The 19,381-nt window shown below is 62.0% G+C and overlaps 1 protein-coding gene across 1 annotated transcript in view; it reads left to right on the forward strand.

Moving 5' to 3' along the window:
* IGFN1 (immunoglobulin like and fibronectin type III domain containing 1) overlaps positions 1 to 19,381 on the forward strand; it is a 30,504-nt gene continuing 11,123 nt past the window's right edge. Inside the window, exons 1-15 of the mRNA XM_055583185.1 lie at positions 1 to 78; positions 215 to 304; positions 2,374 to 2,410; positions 2,836 to 2,958; positions 4,001 to 4,140; positions 5,049 to 5,148; positions 6,704 to 6,748; positions 7,023 to 7,068; positions 7,533 to 7,710; positions 8,442 to 8,555; positions 10,016 to 10,184; positions 11,169 to 11,441; positions 12,151 to 12,209; positions 18,681 to 18,789; positions 19,245 to 19,369. Of these exons, the coding sequence (XP_055439160.1) occupies positions 34 to 78; positions 215 to 304; positions 2,374 to 2,410; positions 2,836 to 2,958; positions 4,001 to 4,140; positions 5,049 to 5,148; positions 6,704 to 6,748; positions 7,023 to 7,068; positions 7,533 to 7,710; positions 8,442 to 8,555; positions 10,016 to 10,184; positions 11,169 to 11,441; positions 12,151 to 12,209; positions 18,681 to 18,789; positions 19,245 to 19,369 (1,653 nt within the window). The 5' untranslated portion in view covers positions 1 to 33. The remainder of the gene's footprint in view (positions 79 to 214; positions 305 to 2,373; positions 2,411 to 2,835; positions 2,959 to 4,000; positions 4,141 to 5,048; positions 5,149 to 6,703; positions 6,749 to 7,022; positions 7,069 to 7,532; positions 7,711 to 8,441; positions 8,556 to 10,015; positions 10,185 to 11,168; positions 11,442 to 12,150; positions 12,210 to 18,680; positions 18,790 to 19,244; positions 19,370 to 19,381) is intronic.

Below are 19,381 nucleotides of genomic sequence, written 5' to 3' on the forward strand. Positions count from 1 at the left end.
AATCTGAGAGCTTAGTGCTCTGCGAGGAGTTGGATGAGCCCAAGTCACAGGACCCTTCCATCTCTGACCTCCCGGGAGGTGAGGGCGGGAACCCCAGGGGGGCCCTGCCCTGCCAAGCCCAGGCTGGAGGAGGAGGAGGAGGGAGGCGGGCTGAGTGGGAGGGGCGGGGGCAGCAGGAGTCCGCCGTGACCTACATCTGTCCCGGCGCCACCAGGCCACCGGCAGTCCATTCAGAGCCTCCGGCAGCAGCTGGACGCGGGGAGGCGGGAGCGGCCGGGAGGCCGGAGGCCGGCTGTGCACCCAGGTCAGTGGGCCCTGCACACCTGGCTGTCCACCGGGGCAGGGGCAGAGAGGGAGAGGCTGGGATCCCGTTGCCCTTCTCTGCTCAGGAAGGGCAGGCAGGGGGCAGGGAGCCCGGGACCCCCCTGGGCGGTACATCCCCTCCGATGGCTGGGGACACTTGGAGGACGGAGCTGTGGCGAGTCTGTTGGGGCTGTTCGTTCTGTCCCAGGCTCGGACTCGCCCGGCGCTGCTCAGCTGGCAATGCCAACCAGCTTAAATACTCTGAGCAGCTGTCCAGAATAAGGACCTCCGGTCTGGAACTCGGCACATCTTGATTAATAACATGGTCAAACAGGGAGAAAAGCCCCGGGTGTCTCTCCCTGCCCTGACTCCCACGCGTTGAGAAGCTGGAGGCAGCAGGAAGCGGGAGGGCTGGATGAAGCTGGTGGGGCGGGGGTGGAGTGCTGAGGGCCTGGGGGAGACCGGGAGACATTTGCGGGGACTCAAGCTGCCGTTTGGTGAAGAGTTAAAATTCTTCTCCAAAGTGGGAGAAAGCTTGGAGTAGAGCGTCTCCTCCCCAACGGCCCCTCCCCTCCATGAGGACCGCGACCCTCTGACCCTCTGGTCTCCCACCAAATGGATCTCCCACCCTTTGCCTTTGACCTTGTCCCGGATCTGGCTTACTCCTGAAGAGGCTGAGGTCGGGAGGGCGAGCTGGCCAACGTGGGCCCCAGGGTCCCCGTGGGGGCTCAGCTACTCTCCCGTCTCAGCTGGGGTCTGGAGGCGGGAGGCTGGAGGGACAGACGCGGGAGGATTATGCTTCTCGGTGTGTGACGAACGGCTGAGTAAGTAACCGAGAGCCGCTCGAGGGTGATGGAGACACAGGGTGAAGATGCTAAGACGTCCGTGCTCACTGCGCCAGGGTGGAGGCGGTGGGCAGGCTCGGGGTGGTGGTCCTGAGTGTGGGTGGGACGGAGCCCCCCCACCCTCACCCCCGCCACGGCCAGCTGGGTTCCCCTGCGGCCCCCTCGCCCTGCCCGCGACTCCCCGCGGAATGGCGGCTGTGGCCTGTGACCGCCCCAGAACGCGGCTGGCGCGCTGCGGCATTCCAGCGCGCCGGGGCAGTGGCCGGGCTGTGGGGGGGACGCCGCGGGCCCGGGGTGCCAGCGGGTGGGCAGTTGTGAAATGAAGGCTCCTCGCTTGGAGGACGGAATGTGCCCTGTCATGTGATTCTATACTGAGGGCTCTTTGGGCAGGAAATGGAATCTCCAAAATGGAACCCTTGGCCACGGGCCAACTGCACCGGGGGTGGGACTGCTGGGAAGTCCTTTCAAGACACCCCCTTCCCGCTGACTTTCGGCTCTCCTTACTGCTCTCAGCCCAGCCCAGTCCCAGGCCCCCTGCCCTCTCCTGGCGGCCCGCCTCGTCAGCCTCAATGGATGGCGGTTGGATGCTGTTGAGCGGGAGTCAGAGGGGTGCTGCTGGTGGTGGAGGGGGTCTGGGAGGCATTCTTGCCCACCTGACATTATAACTCACTGGCTTTGGAGGGGGTGGATGGATTTATGGAGATCCGGATGTCCCGGGCTAGAAGACCTTACAGGCAGCCCAGGGATCCTTGCCCGCAGGCCTGGCAATCTGGATTCCAGATTGGGTGGGGTGGGAGCTGGAGGGCTGCGGGCCCTGCTCGAGACTCTCGGGGCTGGTGGAGGGGCCTGCAGTCCCAGGGGATGCCGCTGGAGAACTCTCATCCCCAGTCAAGGGGCCAGGCCGGAACAGCTGGGAGACCCTGAGGTCTGGAGTTTGCTTTCCTGACTTGGGGACGGCCGTGTGCCGGCCTCCAAGCGTCCTCTGGGCCTGGGGCCCCACCAGCAGGCCAGACCTCCAGCACAGCTTGTAGCTCATTCACGGTTTCCTTTCCCTGGATGAGATTCCAAGCGGGCAGTGCCCTACCCTCCCTGGTCTCTGCGGGGTGGGCCATGCTGGGCCAGCGAGTGGGGGAGAGGAGCTCCCAGCCGCCCAGGGTGCCAAGGTGTGGGACGGACGGGGTGACCAGCCTGGACCTTTCTCAGCAACCCCACCTTCTGTTCTCAGATCAGTCAGTGCCGAAGAGGAGCCGGAACCATGGCAGGTGGGAGAAGCGCCCCCTCCACTCTGCTCACCCCACATGGCGCCCACCTGGAGAGGGTGGGGGGCAGGGCAAAGAGCATGTGGCTTGTTAGTTCCGGATTTGGGTTTGAACTTGTTTTCCTGAATCCGGGGTGCAGAGCCCCTCCATGGGCCCCAATTCCCACCAGGAGCCCTTTTCCACTCTCCCTTCCCCACCCCCTCTCCTGGGACTCTCCCAGGGTCTCCCCAGGGCACCCATGGCCACTCCCCTGGTGCAGCACTCACACGTGGAAAGACCACCGCCACACCCGCTAGAAAGCCCCAAAGCCCTCCTCCCTGGAGGAGCCGAGGAGCCAGCCCTGCCCACCCGTGGGGGGCGGGGGGCCCCTGCCCCTCCGGCGACAGGTCTAAGCTGAGGCCCACCTCCCTTCCCACCACCTCCTCCAGGGAAGTCCCTCAAGAAGTCCTCCACGCCGGGCGTGAGCATCTGGCAGCTGGTGGAGGAGGTGCCCAAGGGCTGCAGCACACCCGACTTCGTGCAGAGGCCCATCGCCCTGGCACTGCAGGAGGGTAAGGCCTGGGAGGGGACTGGAGGGGATGGGGCCCCCGGGCCTGCTCCAGCCCAGCCCCCAACCCTCGTGTCTGCCACTTCACCCTTCACCTGGGGGTGCCGGGTCCCCACAGGGCAAGGGGCCTGAGGAGCAGGGAAGCAAAGGGTGCAGGCCTACCACGGGACAGGCATCTGGGAAAGAGGGTGAGAGTGTGGTGAGCTGGGGAGCAGAGGCTCATGAGGCGACCCTGGGACCTGCACTCTCCTGGCCCACAAGCAGCTCTGCAGAGGCACCCTCGAAACGGAGTGAAATGGGGCCACCCCACAGCGGCCCCAGGGGCCCATAGGCCGCAGAGAATGGAGCCCGGGAAGCAGAGGGAACGGGCTGAGGGGGAGGGGTGAGCGGGTGCCCTTACCCCAGCACGGGCCCCCCAGCAGGTTTCAGAGCCCGTCGTTCTGGCCTGAGGAAAATAATGCCCCCTCCCTTGTTAGATCTGACTCTACCTCTCCAACAACGCTGTCATGAGAAACTGCGTCTCTTATCAGGGGTGGGGGACTTGCATCTTTACTCCAAACTGTTCTCTGCTGAGACACTCCCTGCGGGGCTGGGGGCCTGAGGGCGGGCAGCACACCCCACCCCCCACCCCCGCCCCACCGGCTTCCAAGCAGGGACGGAGCTGGGCTCTTTCCCGAGGCTGGAACCCTGGGTCTCAGGACCGGACCCTTCGAGCACCACCACCAGGCTTTGCCGAGGTCACGGTCCCCCCACCAGAGAGTGGACACAGGATCCACAGAGGACTCCCCCTTCCCAGTCCCCAGAGAGTCTTTCAGGCCCCCGCCCCGCCCTGGCCCTCAGGGGCATACACAGACAGGGAGAGGGCGTCCTTGGGTGCCTGAGACTGCGCTCTTGCCTGGGGACCTCAGATCCCCAGGACCAAGGGCAGGCACCCCTCTTGGAATGGGCAGCTGAAGTGCCCAGAGCAACACAGAGAACATGCATTAAAACCCCCGTCTGCCCTCCCCCAACCCGTCAAACTGCCCGCCTGCCTCTTCCGGTTGCAGGGAAGACCGCCACCTTCCGGGCTGTGGTCTGCGGGGAGCCCAGGCCCAGGGTGCGCTGGCACTGCTCCAAAGGGGACCTCAGCAGCTCCAGCAAGTACCAGGTCTCATCCAGCACGGGCAGCAGGGAGCACGTGCTGCAGGTAGGGACTGCGGTCCTCCCGGGCGGGGGTCCTCCCTTCTCTTCCCAGAGCCAGGGTAGACCAGCAGGCCAGCCAACCTCTGCTGACAGAGAGCTGGAGCTTCCTTCAAGCCCTGGAAGCAGGCTGCTTGGGTTACCACCCCAGCCTTGGAAAATCACCTTATTCTCTCTCTCTTCCTCTGTGAATTGGGGTGATGACGGTGCCTCCTTCATGGGGTTTTTATGAGCATTGAAGGTTTAGCTAATAAACCTCCCCCAGGCCCGACCCGCAGTGAGCACTCAGTCGATATTGGTCAGAGTCAGTAATATTCACAGTTACACATCACAGAACACCTACTACGTGCTGCTCCCGGGCTAATCGTATGACCTAGATTGTATATTTTAATCCTGACCACTCACTGCTTTGGGGTATTATTATTATTATTTCGGCCACGCTGTGCGGCATGCAGTATCTTAATTCCCTGACCAGGGTTCGATTGGGAGCTTGGAGTTTTAACCGCTGGACTCCCAGGAAACTGCCAAATTTTTTTGTTTATTTATTTATTTTATTTATATTATCTGCCACACTGCACAGCTTGCAAGATCTACCTCCCTGACCAGGGTTCCATATGTGGGTATTATTATCCTCATTTTATAGGTAAATAAGCTGAGGTCCAGGGAGGTTAGGTAAGGGGCCTGCAGCACACACCAGAGAAGGTAGTTCGTCCTGGATCCACTGGACTCCGGGAAGCCACTCTATGCCCACCACAGCCCTGACCTAAGTTTGGTCTCGGGGTCTGCTTTCCTGATGAACACGGTAAGGTCCACAAAGACAAGAGCTTGCCTTGTTCATCTTTATAATGTAGTTATGCCCAGTGACTGGAGGAAGGGGGGGCTAGCCCTGTTCCCCTGCCTTCGGCCTCTCTGCAGATCAATAAGCTGACCGGCGAGGACACGGACGTGTACCGCTGCACTGCCGTGAATGCCTACGGAGAGGCCACGTGCTCGGCGAGGCTCACGGTCATTGAAGGTGGGCCTGCCCGCCCCCGCCCCTGCCCCCTCCCTCCTGCCCCACCGGGGCTCCAGGTGTGGGAGAGCCCTAAGGGGATCAGGCCCCAAGGCTGGGGGGTGTGGGGGGGCCATGGAGGCCGCAGCCCCGCCGGGTGCGGGGCCCCAGGCTTCATCCGCTGCCCGCAGCCTCTGCCCCTGGTTGGGGAGGCTCATGCCCGCAGGCGCCCCTGCAGCTGTGCCGGGTGACCTCCTCTCGGCCCTGAGGCGTGAGGTCGGGGTCTGAAAGTTGGTTTCTAGTCCAATCTTCTGCTAACTCACTCCAGGGGCTTCGGTTTCCTCTCTTGGCGTACAAGTCTGCGTGGAGTGGGGCGAGAATATGGGGGCAGGTAACACAAAGGCCAGATCCTGCCTCAGACATGCTTTGCTTTGGTTTGCTCGTGTTTCCAAAATTTCAAATTAATCGTCAGCAAGGAATCGAAAGTAAACGTGTCTTGGAAAGCGGATCTCATCTCTCAGTTGGTTATGTTTTTGTGCATGAGTAACAGAAAACCCTCCTTGATGTGCCTCAAGAAGCAAAGCCACTCACTTTCCTAGCCCCACGATGACAAGTCCCAGGGTGGCATCCAGGCTCCGGCAGAGCTCGGGGCTGCTGGGGGAAGCCAGACCCTCCCGCGGTGTGCCACCCTGACCTCGTAGGCTGGCTGCTACAGACCCGGCTAACCCACATGCAGGCAGGAAGCTGGGACCGAGTGGCCCTGGGACACCTGGTCCTTTTATCAAGACACAAAAGCTAATATATTATTGTAGATCAACTATACTTCAATAAAGAAGAATCGCACAACTGTGGAAATAGACAGCACTTCCAAGGAAAGAAGCGTGAAAGTCATATTGTCCTGTATGGTGTGAATTCTTTCTTCTTCAGTAAAAGTTTTAAGGTTTTAGGAAAACTGAGTTAGAGAGCTTCTCCCCTGGAGACAGAGGCATGGGTAACTTGTCTTGTCAAGGTAACCAGTACAAAAACCAGATGGGAAACCTGCGGCAAGCTAGGATTTTGAAGAGAGATTATTATTTAAAACACTCATTTATTTCGTGTGTTCCTGCTCTCTCAACGCCCACTGCCCAGGTCATGTCTCCTGGCCATTCCTGGTTTTGAGGGGAGCCGGGAAGGCGAGAGGCCTGCCCTCCGGCCTCCCCAAAGGGCGTATTTGATGCCCCCAGGCCTGGGCCCTGAAGTGGCAGCTCTCAGGTGGAGGGGGAGGACAGCTGCCCCTTAGACGCCCTTCAGTGCACAGTCACCGGCGGCTCCCCCTCACCCCCTGCATCCACGCCACCCCCAGCCCTGCCGACATGAGAGTGGGCCGCTCTGAAGGATATGGGGATCAGGCTGACCCTCTGGGTCATGCTCTGAGCCGGAGATAGCCAGACCCTCCGCCGTGTTCTTCCTCTTCCTGGGTGGCCGCCAGCCTTAGAGAGGACTGGGGGTGGGCTCTGCTGGTTCTCAAAGCCCACCAGGGTTTCTCCTTTCTCTCCCCGCCTGTCCACATTAACCACCTCCTCTCTTCCTGATGGTCTAGTTGGCTTTCGGAAGAATCGGAAGAGGCCCAAGGAGCCCCAAGAGGGTAGGTGGAAAGTTGTCCCAAATCTCCTTAGGGTCTTTGGGGGAGGGGCTACTCCCTGCCAGAGCCCCACACCTGGTCAAGCCCTCAGGGTGCTTCACAGGCCATCACCAGTCCACAGGAGGGGGCTCCTTTCCAAAGCCCAGTGGTCTGTCACGAACCACAGGCCCCCTTTCCAGCCCCCTTCCTCCTTCCCCCTGGGGTTCCTACAGAGAGGCCTGTGTGAGGCCTGTGGAGTGCCACCTGAGGCTGGGGCTCATTCCTCTTCCTTTTCTAGACTTCAGGAAGGAGCTGGTGGACTTCCGGAAGATGTTGAAAAAGAGGTGGGCCTGGGCCTGTCCTGGGGAGGGGGTCTGGAGGCTCCGCACCTGCTGAAAGCCGGCTGGCACTCGCCGCCCCTCCCAGCGCAGGCAGGGGAGAGGGGCTTCCGCTGGCTGGTGGACTTGCTGGGAGCGCTGGATCCCAGGCTCCAATTCTAAGCTCTGTGTCCTTGAGTAAATCATCTCTGCTGTCTGGGTTGTTTGTAAAATGTGCTCCACTCGAGCCACAGAATAATGTCCCCTCAGACACCCTGGTCTGAAAGCCGCAAGACAGTCGTTAGTTAGGAGAGAGTTTCTCCTGGGAGCTGGAGCGGCGATCTCTGGGCCCCTCCGGTGCCGCCGGAGGTGTCTCCGCGGCCTCTTGCTCCAGGAAGCCAGCTCAGCGCTCACCCCCTCAGGGCGCCGGCCTGGTGGATGACCAGCCCCTGGGGGTCCCGCGGTCTCTGACCTGCCCACCCGCTCCCCAGGGACCCGCCTCCCGCCCCGAAGAAGAAGGTAGACATGGAGCAGGTGTGGCAGCTGCTGATGACGGCTGACCGGAAGGACTACGAGCAGATCTGCCTCAAATACGGCATCGTGGACTTCCGCGGAATGCTGCGGCGGCTGCAGCGGATGAGCAAGGAGCGCGAGGAGAAGCTGGCGCCGGTACCGACCCGCCCCACGGCCCCTGCCACCCCGGGGGCGCCCGGGGGGTGGGGTCGGGGGACCTCACATCTGGAGCGCCAGCCGTGGAGGGGCCACCCCCGCCCCGTCCCCACGTGGCGTCAGCTAAGGACCTGCGTCCTGGCTTTGAAGCCTGGCTCGGACACTCACTGAAATCTGGGGCCTTAGAAAAGTTAGGGCTTCCGGGTCTTGGTTCCATTACTTGTAAAGTGGGTGTTACAGGCATCCCTGCCTCGCAGGGTTACTGAGCGGTGGTCAGAGGATGTACTTAAAGCACTAAGGTCCGCAAAGGCTTGAGGTCTGCCCACTGCCGTCAGCACACCATCACCCGACCCTGGGGGTCTGTCTTATTTCTAAAGGCTTCTGGGGAGACGGGCTTCAGCCGCTTACAAACTGAAAGAGAACCGGGAAGTTTTCCCTGAGTCTAATCTAGCCCTAGTGGAAGTCTGCTTTCTCTAATGGAAACACAAAGCCACTTGCTTGCATTACCTTGAGAACAGTGTTATCAGCTTGGAAGGTGATTCATCCAACCTTCCATCCAGGGACCCAGCTTTCCTGCTCTGGGCTGTCTGCTCAGCCTTGACGCAGGACCCAGCCCCCCCCTTGTAACCCAGCACACGTGGGCTCGGGCGCTGCCGGGGGCTGGGGCCTGAGGACCCGGAGCCCTGAGGAACGCACTCACAGGGTGCCCCCGATGGGTTCATCTTCCCTAGTACCTCAACACCATCGCCAACCTGAGACATGTCCGGGTCAACAAGGAGGGGATCGCAACCTTTGGCCTGGAGCTGGACCTCAAGAGTCCTGAGAGCAAGATTTACCTGTACAAGGTGAGTCTGGGGGGGCATCAAGGAGGGGGTCTGGCAGGGGAGGATCAGTGCGAGCAGCGTCGAGAGGGACGGTGAGGACACAGGCGATATGCCCTGCGCCCTGTGGAGCCCCTTCCGGCTTTGCTGCCGTCAGGTCCAGGGTGTCCAGCCAGGGCACTGGGTCAAAAGAGGGTTCTTAGAAGTGCACCCCTCGCCTCTGAGCGCTCTCTCCAGACACACCTCTGCATGGACCCCACGAGGAGTGACCCATCAACCAGGTGGGGGTGGGGCAGGGATCCTGAGGGGCTGGGCTGGGGTGTCACACTTGCTGGCTGTGTGACCTCAGGCAGGACTCTTACCTCTCTGTGCTGGCAGCCTCATTTGTGGCATCAGCATAATGCAGGACCAGTCAGTTTCTTGGGGCGTCTAGCTGATAAAACCCAGCTCCCCCTCCTGTGCACCCTTCCCTGCCTCTCACCAACCTCACCTCCTTCCTCTGCCCCTCTGTCCACCGTGGCCTTCCCCGCCATCCACATGGCTAACTCCTCCCTACAGAGACTCCCTGGCCCCCCATGTAGTGCTTTAAAAAAAATTTTTTTTTATGTTGAGGTATAGCTGATAATGGGCTTCCCTGGTGGCTCAGATGGTAAAGCGCCTGCCTGCAATGCGGGAGACCTGGGTTTGATCTCTGGGTCAGGAAGATCCCCTGGAGAAGGAAATGACAACCCACTCCAGTATTCTTTGCTGGAGAATCCCATGGACAGAGGAGCCTGGTAGGCTCCAGTCCATGGGGTTGCAAAGAGTTGAACGCGCCTGAGCGACTGAGCAGGCATGCCTGTACCCAAAGTGGAAAACAGAGGATCGCCTGGTACAGAGCAGCTCTAAGTGTCTGGGTGGGTCACCTATGTGACCCACCCCTGGGCTGCACCGCCCGTCGCTAGCCTGGGAAAGATCAGAATTCCAAGTAGCGTTTCTACTGAACCTGCATCACTTTCACACCAAAGTCAAAATCACCAGGCACGCCGTGGTGGGTCAGGGATGACCAGCAAGGAGCCAGTCTATCCAGGGCTTGGCTGAAGTGGGCGTGTGCACGGGCCGCTGGTAGTACTCTGGTTCCTCATGAATGAGAGCACGGGGGACCGGCCACCCTGCTGCCTCCCTGCCCTGCTCGGGAAGGAGGAGGTCCACTCCGCCCTGCCCACCTGCCGACTCAGCACTCTCTCGGGTGTCTCTTGCATAATGCCGGCAGATGGTTTACTCCGTCTCAGAGCCATGGATATTCCTAGAGCATTTATTTCCCTCCACCACACGCTCTGGGCCTCCTCCCCGCCCCTCTCCGCCCCACCCCTCGTGGTCCAGCAGCGTCGTTTGGTGCTGAGGCCAGTGGGGAGCACGGCTGCTCGTCGGCAAGCAGGATGGGGGCAGGAGGAGCCGTGGACCCATGGAGGCCCTGCGCCCCCCTTTTCCTCCCCTGGCCCCAGGATGGCAAGATGGTCCCCTATGGCTTTGACAACCAAACCAAGCACTGTCTGCGGCGTCTGGGGAAGCACTACCAATTCCAAATTCAGGACCTGCAGCCGGAGGACGCCGGCATTTACCAGGTCCGGGTGGAGGATGCCCATGTCTTCACCACGGAGCTGGAGGCCAGTGGTGAGTGGTCTGCCCTGGGCACCTGGGCTGGCGCCCGCGTGCCTTCCAGCGGGGCTGCTGGATGGCCGGGACGCGGCCCCCTCGCCGTCCGGGAGAGGAGCTCATGCCCGACGGTTAAATGTTGACGATCCCTTTTCAAAATCCGTGGTCCGTGTTCTCTTGGTGCTGGGCTGGGCACTGAGGGTTTCAGACGTGGGCTCTTGCCCTTGCTCACGGTCAGTCCTCAGCATCCACTCCCTCTCAGGCCAGAGCTGACCAGTTCCACAGCCTCCCTTCTGAGGCATGGCCCCCTTCATGACCCCCAGCAAGAAGCTCCACTGTCCCATTCCTCCCCTCCCTGCCTCCCCGTCTCCCTCAGGAATGGTCTCTTTCTCCATCATCAAACTCTGTCCCTTTCCACCACCACCCCCTCCACAGCACCTGGCAGCTCAGGGGCGTTGGAGGGAGCTGACCCCTAGGGTGGGGGAAGCTTTCTGCAGATAAACCATGGAGGATGAGGCTGACTCAGGCTGAAAAGGGGGTGAGACCTCCAGGTGGCCCGGCGCTGTGGACAGGGAAGAGGGCAGGGACCCTGGGCTCAGCCAGGCCTGCCTGTGAATTCTGGCTGGACCACCTCTTAACTGCGGGAGCCATTTAGCTTGTAAAGCCTCAATTTTCAGACCTCATAGAGGGTAACAGCAACACCTGCCTTGGAGGTGGTTGTGAGGATCGGTCGGAGAACAGGTATAAGGCTCCATACTCAGCCTGTCCGTCTCCTTCCTGAACCTACCTGCCCCCAGAGAGAAGGTTCAGATTTAGAATGTCAGCCGCGTCTCACTGTTCACAGCCTAATTATAACTCCTCACTTTATGTGGAGAAACTGACACCTGGGGTGAGGGGTGACCTGTCCGAGGTGAGGCAGGCAGCCGTGGCCCAGCTGGCCTGCCCCGGGCGCCCTGGGCCCCCGGCGCCCCGCGTTGGCTCACGCCCCGCGTCTGCCCGCAGCCATCCCACCCCGCGTGGTGGTCCCGCTGGCCGACGTCCGCTGCGAGGAGCGGGGGGACGCCATCTTCGAGTGCACCCTGTCCAACCCCTGCCCCAGCGCCGCCTGGAGGTTCCAGCACCAGCCTCTCCACCTCAGTGACAAGTACGAGATGTTTGTGTCCCCGGACGGGCGGACCCACCGGCTGCTGGTGCGAGCTGTCCGCTTCTCCGACATGGGCCTCTACTCTCTGGGCACCAAGCTCCACGCCTCCAGCGCCTGGCTGGTGGTGGAAGGTGAGCGGGGACCCCGGGGTCTCCCCGCCTCGGCTGAGGCGGGCCCCAAGGCCCAGGGGGGCGGGGCTCCCCGTCGGTGCCCTGCACTGGGGACCCCTCATCCCCGGAGGCCAGAAAGGCCCCCAAGAGCCCTTCTCCACGCCTGCAGTGCGGGCCCTCCACGGCGAGCCCACCCTCCCCAGCGGCATCTGCTGCACTGGGCACAGATGACCCTGGGGTCCTGGCCAGGCTGAGGACAGTGGGCTAGGTCCACTACGGGTGAGGAGCCCCTGGGTCAGGCCAGAGAACATCCTTAAGCCCCCTTAGGGTTCTGGGTTCAAGGTGATCCCAGGAAACTAAAGTTGACATTCATAAGACAAGCAATACAACAAGTTGATTTAAAGGGAGAAAAAAAAAAAACAAAAAACAGCAAGGCAACTGCAGGTGGCAAATGACTTTTGGCTTCTGTATTTTCTCCCAAAGTCCTCCTGAACCACCGAGCAGGGTCGGGGTGGGGGCCTCAGGTACAGGACCGGGGGAGGCGGTGATGGGATGAGCCACCAGTGAGCTGGTCTGCCTGGCTTCCTCCAGAGATGGCCGGCTTGCTTCTCTGTTGGGGAAACTGAGGGTCAGGCAACTGGGGAAACCGCTGGGGTCTGAGAGGCGCCTCAGCCTGATTTAACAGGGCTTTTCTCTTCTCTCTCTCCGGGGGCGTGACCTCTCACCAAAGCTGGGAAGGATAAGAGCCTTCTGACCGCAAGCGCTGACCACCAGAGGCAGGCACAAGAAGGCCAGAGCCCAGAAGATTTCAGGAGCGCCCATGGGGAGGGGGATAGATCCAGAGAGCAGGGCCCCATAGGGAGCTTCCTCCAGAGAGCTGGGCTGGCCTCTAGGGCCACAGCCAGCCCAGACAGGGGCGGCCTGGGAGGGCCTGGTCACTCCTCGACGGGGGACAAGGAGGCGGCTCAAGCAGCGTGGGGCCCTGGACAGGCCAGAGAGGGCTTTCTGGAGGAGGAGGGAGGCAGAGTCCCGGGTCTTGGGGCCGACCAGCTCCACGGAGGGAGAGGTGGGGACCGGAGCCTTCCGGGGGGCTTAAGAGGGGACTTGGAATCCGGGCTGGGACTCACGGGAGGCCAACAGCGAGGTCGCAGCAGAGACGGTGCAGAGCCAACGGGAGCCTGGGAGGCGGGGTCCTGGCAACTTGAGGCTGGAGGACTGGCGGAGCGGGCCCCCTGGGGAGCCCAGGCTGGTCCTGCAGGGTCTGGCTTAGAAGGGCAAGGGTCAGAGATTCTGCAGGGGGAGAGCCTGGGTGAGCTGAGGGGAGGGCACGGTTTGAGTGGTGGGGTGGGGAGAGGCATGGCGGGCCCAGGGTGGGGCCACAGGGCTGGCCCAGGGGGTGCTGGAGGCGGCCATGGGGCAGAGGGTCCCGGAGCACTGGCGCCTATAGGAGGACGGGGCTCTAGCTCCATGGCAGGCTGGGGCCCTGAGAAAGGGAGCGATGCTGATCACAGGGATGCAAGGGGCTCCTGGGGCTCAGGGGCATCTGCAGGCTGGCACCTCCAGGAGCCACCTATATCTACGGGTGAAAGCTTCTTCCAGGGCCGCAGGGCTCCTGAGGCCAAAACTGGGGCAGAGGCAGATGATGGAGGCCCAGGGGGTCCCGGGGGCTGGGGAGGGGGCCCACGGGGGCTCAGGACAAGGGAGGGCCCAGAGTCCGTGGGAGCCTTGGGTGAGGTGGGCCGCAGTTCCAGCAGGGCCCAGGATCCCCGGGCCTGGACTGCCGGTCGGAGGGCTCCAGGCGAGGCTGTGGGCCCAGGCCCTTGGGATGACCCTGGGTCCGACCCCAGCAAAACCGGGGCCCACGGCAGGCCTGGAGTGCTGGTGTCCGGTGGGGAGCGAGGGGGTGAGGGTGGCCCCCAGGCGGTGGGGCTGGCCGGGTCTGGTGCTAGAAGCCACAGGCTCAGTGAGTCTTCAGGCCCTGGTGGGACCCTGGAAGACATGGACGGGTTGAGAGGCTCGGGGGCCACGGGGTCTGAGCCAGGTTTCTGGGATGGGTCCCGGAGCTCCAGAGAAAAAGCACCCAGAGGTGGGGTGGGCCACGTGGGTGGCCTCGGAGGCCCGGAGGGGATGGAGTCTGGGCTGGATGAGGGCTCCGGGTACCCCGGGGGAGCAGGCCTGGCCTATAGAGCCGGTTTCAGTGATGGCTTAGGCAGGCCAGGAGCCATGGGTTTCGGCCATGCTAGGGGCCCAGGGGGAGCAGAGCCTTGGGACGGGGGTGGTGGCAGCTGGGGCCCAGAGGTGCCCGGGGGCACGTGGTCTGGAGGCAGAGATGGTCGTGGTCCTGCAGGAAGGGCGTCTGAGGGACCTGAGAGCCTCAAGAGTGGCTCAGGCAGCCCAGACAGGGGCCCTGTGGGCGGGAGCGGGGTGCCTGCAGAGGCTGGGGGGGCCTCCAGAGGCTGGGGAGACAGCGGCCCTGGGGGCAAGCATCTTCCTGGTGGCCGGGGCCGGCCTGGAACAGCAGGGTCAGTGGGGAGAGGCGGCCTGGGGGCCTCAGGTGCAGCAGAGACTGTTGGGGAGGGACGCGCAGGGGCAGAGCCGGGGGGCTGGCGGGGAGCGGGGCCTTGGGGTCAGACTGGAGATGATGCGGGCTGCAGAGCCCTGAGGGGCCTGGGGGCTTCTGGAGAAGGAGCGGGTGAAGACGGCTCTGGGGTGTCGGGGTCTCTGCAAGCAGCAGGCAAAGTGCATGACAGGGGTGGAGCCAGAGGCCTCGGTGTGGGGGTCTCTGGAGCTGGGGCTGGTCCCGGGGGCACTCCCGGGGGCCCCGAGGCATCAGAGTCTCACGCTGGGGTGGCCCTTGAGGGCCGGTGGGCTGATGCATCCGGTGAACCGCTGGGCTGTGGGGATGGGTCAGGTGCTCTAGGACCTCAGTCGATAGGAGGCACGTCAGCTTATGGAGGAGGGTCCAGGGGTCTTGGGCCTGGTGGGGTAGAGCTAGGGGGGGAGGCGGCCTTTAGAGATGGTGTGGGGGGCCCTGGAGGAATAGGGGCAGGGGCTAAGGCAGGTCACAGGGGTGGTTTAGGGGGTTCTGGGGAGTCAGAGTCATGGGGTGAGACAGGCTATAGAGAAGGTTTAGGGGGTTCTGGAGGAATGGGGGCAGGGGCTAAGGCTGGTTATAGGGATGGTTTAGGGGGTTCTGGGGGAGTTGACTCAGGGGCTAAGGCTGGTTATGGGGATGGTTTAAGGGGTTCTGGGGGAGTTGACTCAGGGGCTAAGGCTGGTTATCGGGATGGTTTAGAGGGTTCTAGGGGAGTTGATTCAGGAGCTAAGGCTGGTTATCGGGATGGTTTAGGGGGTTCTGGGGGTGTTGATTCAGGGGGCAAGATTGGTTATAGGGATGGTTTAAGGGGTTCTGGGGGAGTTGACTCAGGGGCTAAGGCTGGTTATCAGGATGGTTTAGGGGGTTCTGGGGGAGTTGATTCAGGGGCTAGGGCTGGTTATGGCGATGGTTTAGGGGGTTCTGGGGGAGTTGATTCAGGAGGTAAGGCTGGTTATGGGGATGGTTTAGGGGGTTCTGGGGGAGTTGATTCAGGAGGTAAGGCTGGTTATCAGGATGGTTTAGGGGGTTCTGGAGGAATGGGGGCAGGCGCTAAGGCTGGTTATCGGGATGGTTTAGGGGGTTCTGGGGGAGTTGATTCAGGGGCTAAGGCTGGTTATGGGGATGGTTTAGGGGGTTCTAGGGGAGTTGATTCAGGGGCTAAGGCTGGTTATGGAGATGATTTAGGGGGTTCTGGGGGAGTTGATTCAGGAGGTAAGGCTGGTTATCGGGATGGTTTAGGGGGTTCTGGAGGAATGGGGGCAGGCGCTAAGGCTAGTTATCGGGATGGTTTAGGGGGTTCTGGGGGAGTTGATTCAGGACCTAAGGCTGCTGGTTATGGGGATGGTTTAGGGGGTTCTGGAGGAATGGGGGCAGGCGCTAAGGCTGGTTATAGGGATGGCTTAGGGGGTTCTGGGGCTGTTGATTCAGGGGCTAAGGCTAGTTATCGGGATGGTTTAGGGGGTTCTAGGGGAGTTGATTCAGGGGCTAAGGCTGGTTATGGAGATGGTTTAGGGGGTTCTGGGGGAGTTGATTCAGGAGCTAAGGCTGGTTATCGGGATGGTTTAGGAGGTTCTGGAGGAATGGGGGCAGGTGCTAAGGCTGGTTATGGGGATGGTTTAGGGGGTCCTGGGGAAGTTGATTCGGGGGCTAAGGCTGGTTATCGGAATGGTTTAGGGGGTTCTGGAGGAATGGGGGCAGGCGCTAAGGCTGGTTATCGGGATGGTTTAGGGGGTTCTGGGGGAGTTGATTCAGGGGCTAAGACTGGTTATGGGAGTGATTTAGGGGGTTCTGGGAGAGTTGATTCAGGGGCTAAGGTTGGTTATCGGGATGGTTTAGGGGGTTCTGGGGGAGTTGATTCAGGAGGTAAGGCTGGTTATGGGGGTGGTTTAGGGGCTTCTGGGGGAATGGGGGCAGGCGCTAAGGCTGGTTATGGGGATGGTTTAGGGGGTTCTGGAGGAATGGGGGCAGGCGCTAAGGCTGGTTATCGGGATGGTTTAGGGGGTTCTGTGGGAGTTGATTCAGGAGGTAAGGCTGGTTATGGGGATGGTTTAGGGGGTTCTGGAGGAATGGGGGCAGGTGCTAAGGCTGGTTATGGGGATGGTTTAGGGGGTTCTGGAGGAATGGGGGCAGGCGCTAAGGCTGGTTATGGGGATGGTTTAGGGGGTTCTGGGGGAGTTGATTCAGGAGGTAAGGCTGGTTATCGGGATGGTTTAGGGGCTTCTGGGGAAGTTGATTCAGGAGGTAGGGCTGGTTATGGGGATGGTTTAGGGGGTTCTGGAGGAATGGGGGCAGGCGCTAAGGCTGGTTATGGGGATGGTTTAGGGGGTTCTGGGGGAGTTGATTCAGGAGCTAAGGCTGGTTATGGGGATGGTTTAGGCGGTTCTGGAGGAATGGGGGCAGGTGCTAAGGCTGGTTATGGGGATGGTTTAGGGGGTTCTGGAGGAATGGGGGCAGGTGCTAAGGCTGGTTATGGGGATGGTTTAGGGGGTTCTGGAGGAATGGGGGCAGGCGCTAAGGCTGGTTATCGGGATAGTTTAGGGGGTTCTGGGGGAGTTGACTCAGGGGCTAAGGCTGGTTATCGGGATGGTTTAGGGGGTTCTGGGGGAGTTGATTCAGGGGCAAAGGCTGGTTATGGGGATGGTTTAGGGGGTTCTGGGGGTTTCGATTCAGGGGCAAAGGCTGGTTATCGGGATGGTTTAGGGGGTTCTGGGGGAGTTGATTCAGGGGCAAAGGCTGGTTATCGGGATGGTTTAGGGGGTTCTGGGGGAGTTGACTCAGTGGCTAAGGCTGGTTATCGGGATGGTTTAGGGGGTTCTGGGGGAGTTGATTCAGGGGCAAAGGCTGGTTATGGGGATGGTTTAGGGGGTTCTGGGGGTTTCAATTCAGGGGCAAAGGCTGGTTATCGGGATGATTTAGGGGGTTCTGGAGGAATGGGGGCAGAGGCTAAGGCTGGTTATCGGGATGGTTTAAGGGGTTCTGGGGGAGTTGACTCAGGGGCTAAGGTTGGTTATGGGGATGGTTTTGGGGGTTCTGGGGGTATTGATTCAAAGGCTAAAGCTGGTTATCAGGATGGTTTAGGGGGTTCAGGAGGAATGGGGGCAGGGGCTAGGGGAATGGAGTCAGGGAGTAAGGGAGGTTACAGGGGAGACTCAAGAGGACCTGTGGCGATGGGGCCAGAGGATGAGGTGGGCTTCAGAGATGGTTCAGGGGGATTTGGAGGAGTAGGCTCACTGGCTGGGGTGGGAGAGGATGGTGGACTCAGAGGCCAGGAGACCATGGGGCATGGCTCCGGATACTGGGCAGCCTCAGAGGGGCCTTACAGTGGCACGAGCCCCAAGGATGGTCCAGAGGGGGGCAGAGGGATGGGCCTGGTGGGAGGCACAGGTGCGGGGCTGGGCTCTGGCATAGCTGGACGGCCAGGTACCGTGGATGGTGCAGCTCATGGGGACGGCCCCAGGGGCCCAGGGATGCTGGGGGTTCCGGGAGGCCTGTCGATGCTTTCAGATGGGCAGGGTTCTGAGAGTGGTTTGAGGGGCTCTGGACGCCCAGGTGCCCCTGAGGCATGGGGGGCTGTGAGTTCTGAGGGGAAGTCAGGTATCACAGGGCAGCGAGACGGCTCTGGGCTCCCAGGGTACCCCAGGCACAGAGGGGCTCCCAGTGGGGAGGGTGGGGCTTCCGGGGTCCCTGATGGTCGGGGGGCATTGCAGGGTGAGACCTGGGCAGAGTCAGCTGCTCAGGAATCCACACGTGACCAGGACTCCTGGAAATCAGGTCCAGGGATGGCAGGCAGGGGTCCAGCATCTGTCCAGGGGGCATTGGTCCCTCAGGGTGCCGGGGCCGCACAGCTGGGTGGCAAGAGGGTGGGGACCGGACGGGGGGTCCCTGTGGGCGCAGGCCAGGGTCTGGATGGCAGCCAGTTGCCCACAGAAAGGGGCAGATCCACATCAGGGCCCACTGGTGAGCAAGGGGAAAGACATGCGTGGGGCCCAGGCAGGGAAGACCGGGGGTTTGGCCAGGACAGCTCTGGAGCCTGGGACCAGCCCCCAGGCCCCTGGGCTTCGAGCTCCCTCCAGGAGGAAGACGCCATTCGCAGGGGGACCCAAGAAAGGCTAGACGGCTCCTGGGGCTGGGAGGGGGCTCCAGACGGAGAGGAGGCTGGTGGGGGGCGAAGCCCAGGCTTCCTGGATGGCAGAGCTTCGGGTCTGGGAAGGAGCAGGGCTAGTGGCCCAGAGGACTCAGGTGTCCCCGGAAAGGGGACTTCTGCTGGTGGGGAGGACGGCTCCTCTCGAAAGCCTGGGGGTTTGGGACGACAGGGAGCCCCGGATGCCCTGGATGGTCCCTACAGCAGAAAAGAGCCTGGCGATGGGTCATGGGGTCAGGGGCCTGGCGCTCCACCGGGCGCAGGACACAGAAGAGGAAGGGGCTCCCTAGATGCTGAGGATGACAGGGCCCAGAGCCCAGAGGCCTTGGCAGAGTACGAGGCAGTGGATGAGGCCGGCGTGGCAGAGAGGAGGCTGGGCCCGTACAGGAGCAGGACTCAGACCTGGTCCAGGGTTGATCCTGGAGCAGCAAAGCGAGGTGGGGAGGACGAGGCCAGAGACCTGGGGCAGCCGCCTGGCGGAGAGGACACGGGGTACCCTGGGGAGCCCCCCAGCCGCCTGGGCAGCGGCAGAGCTGGCGGATCAGACGCCTACGGCCGGAGGAAGGACGCCGCCCTGAGCCCCAGATCCAGACGCAAGCCTGGCACTGGCAGCTTCTCTGAGGACGCCCGAGGTAGGTGCCTCTCCGTTGTTCTGGCTCCGGGGGTGGGGGCAGGGGTCTCCCTGGACACCGGGGTGCAGGGCCGCCCCCAGGCCTGCCTCTGGGCCCGGGACTTTGCTGCTGTCCCTGAGCCCCATTTCCAGGGATCTTTTCTCCAATCAGAAGGCTACTCTTCCTCCTTGCGCGGGTGGGACGCAGGCTTCTCAGGGCTGAGAGCCCTCCTGGTGTCTGTCTTGACCCCTTGTGTCCAAGGCACTGGACTTGGTGGGTCACCTAGATATCCCCTTGGGTGCCCTAGGGCCCTTCATCTCCCTGGGCCCCCAGACCCCCTGTACCAGCCTGAGCCCTGTGGAGAAAATGGGGTAGTCTGGCCTTGTTGGCAGGACATGTGGCCCCCAGGGTGCAGCGGGAAGCTGGGCGAGGCGATCCCTGGGCACCCAGCACCCCTCCCCGCTGTGCCCCTCCAGGCCCCGCCAGCCACTTCTCCCAGGGCCTGGCTGACACAGAGGTGGAGCGTGGGGAGGCCGCCATGCTCTCCTGCACCCTCACACGTGACCTGGGACCTGGAGCCTGGTTTAAGGACGGAGTCAAGGTACTGCCCCCC

This window comes from Bubalus kerabau, chromosome 5 (genome assembly GCF_029407905.1).
Source record: "Bubalus kerabau isolate K-KA32 ecotype Philippines breed swamp buffalo chromosome 5, PCC_UOA_SB_1v2, whole genome shotgun sequence".
NCBI classification, from domain to species: domain Eukaryota; kingdom Metazoa; phylum Chordata; class Mammalia; order Artiodactyla; family Bovidae; genus Bubalus; species Bubalus kerabau.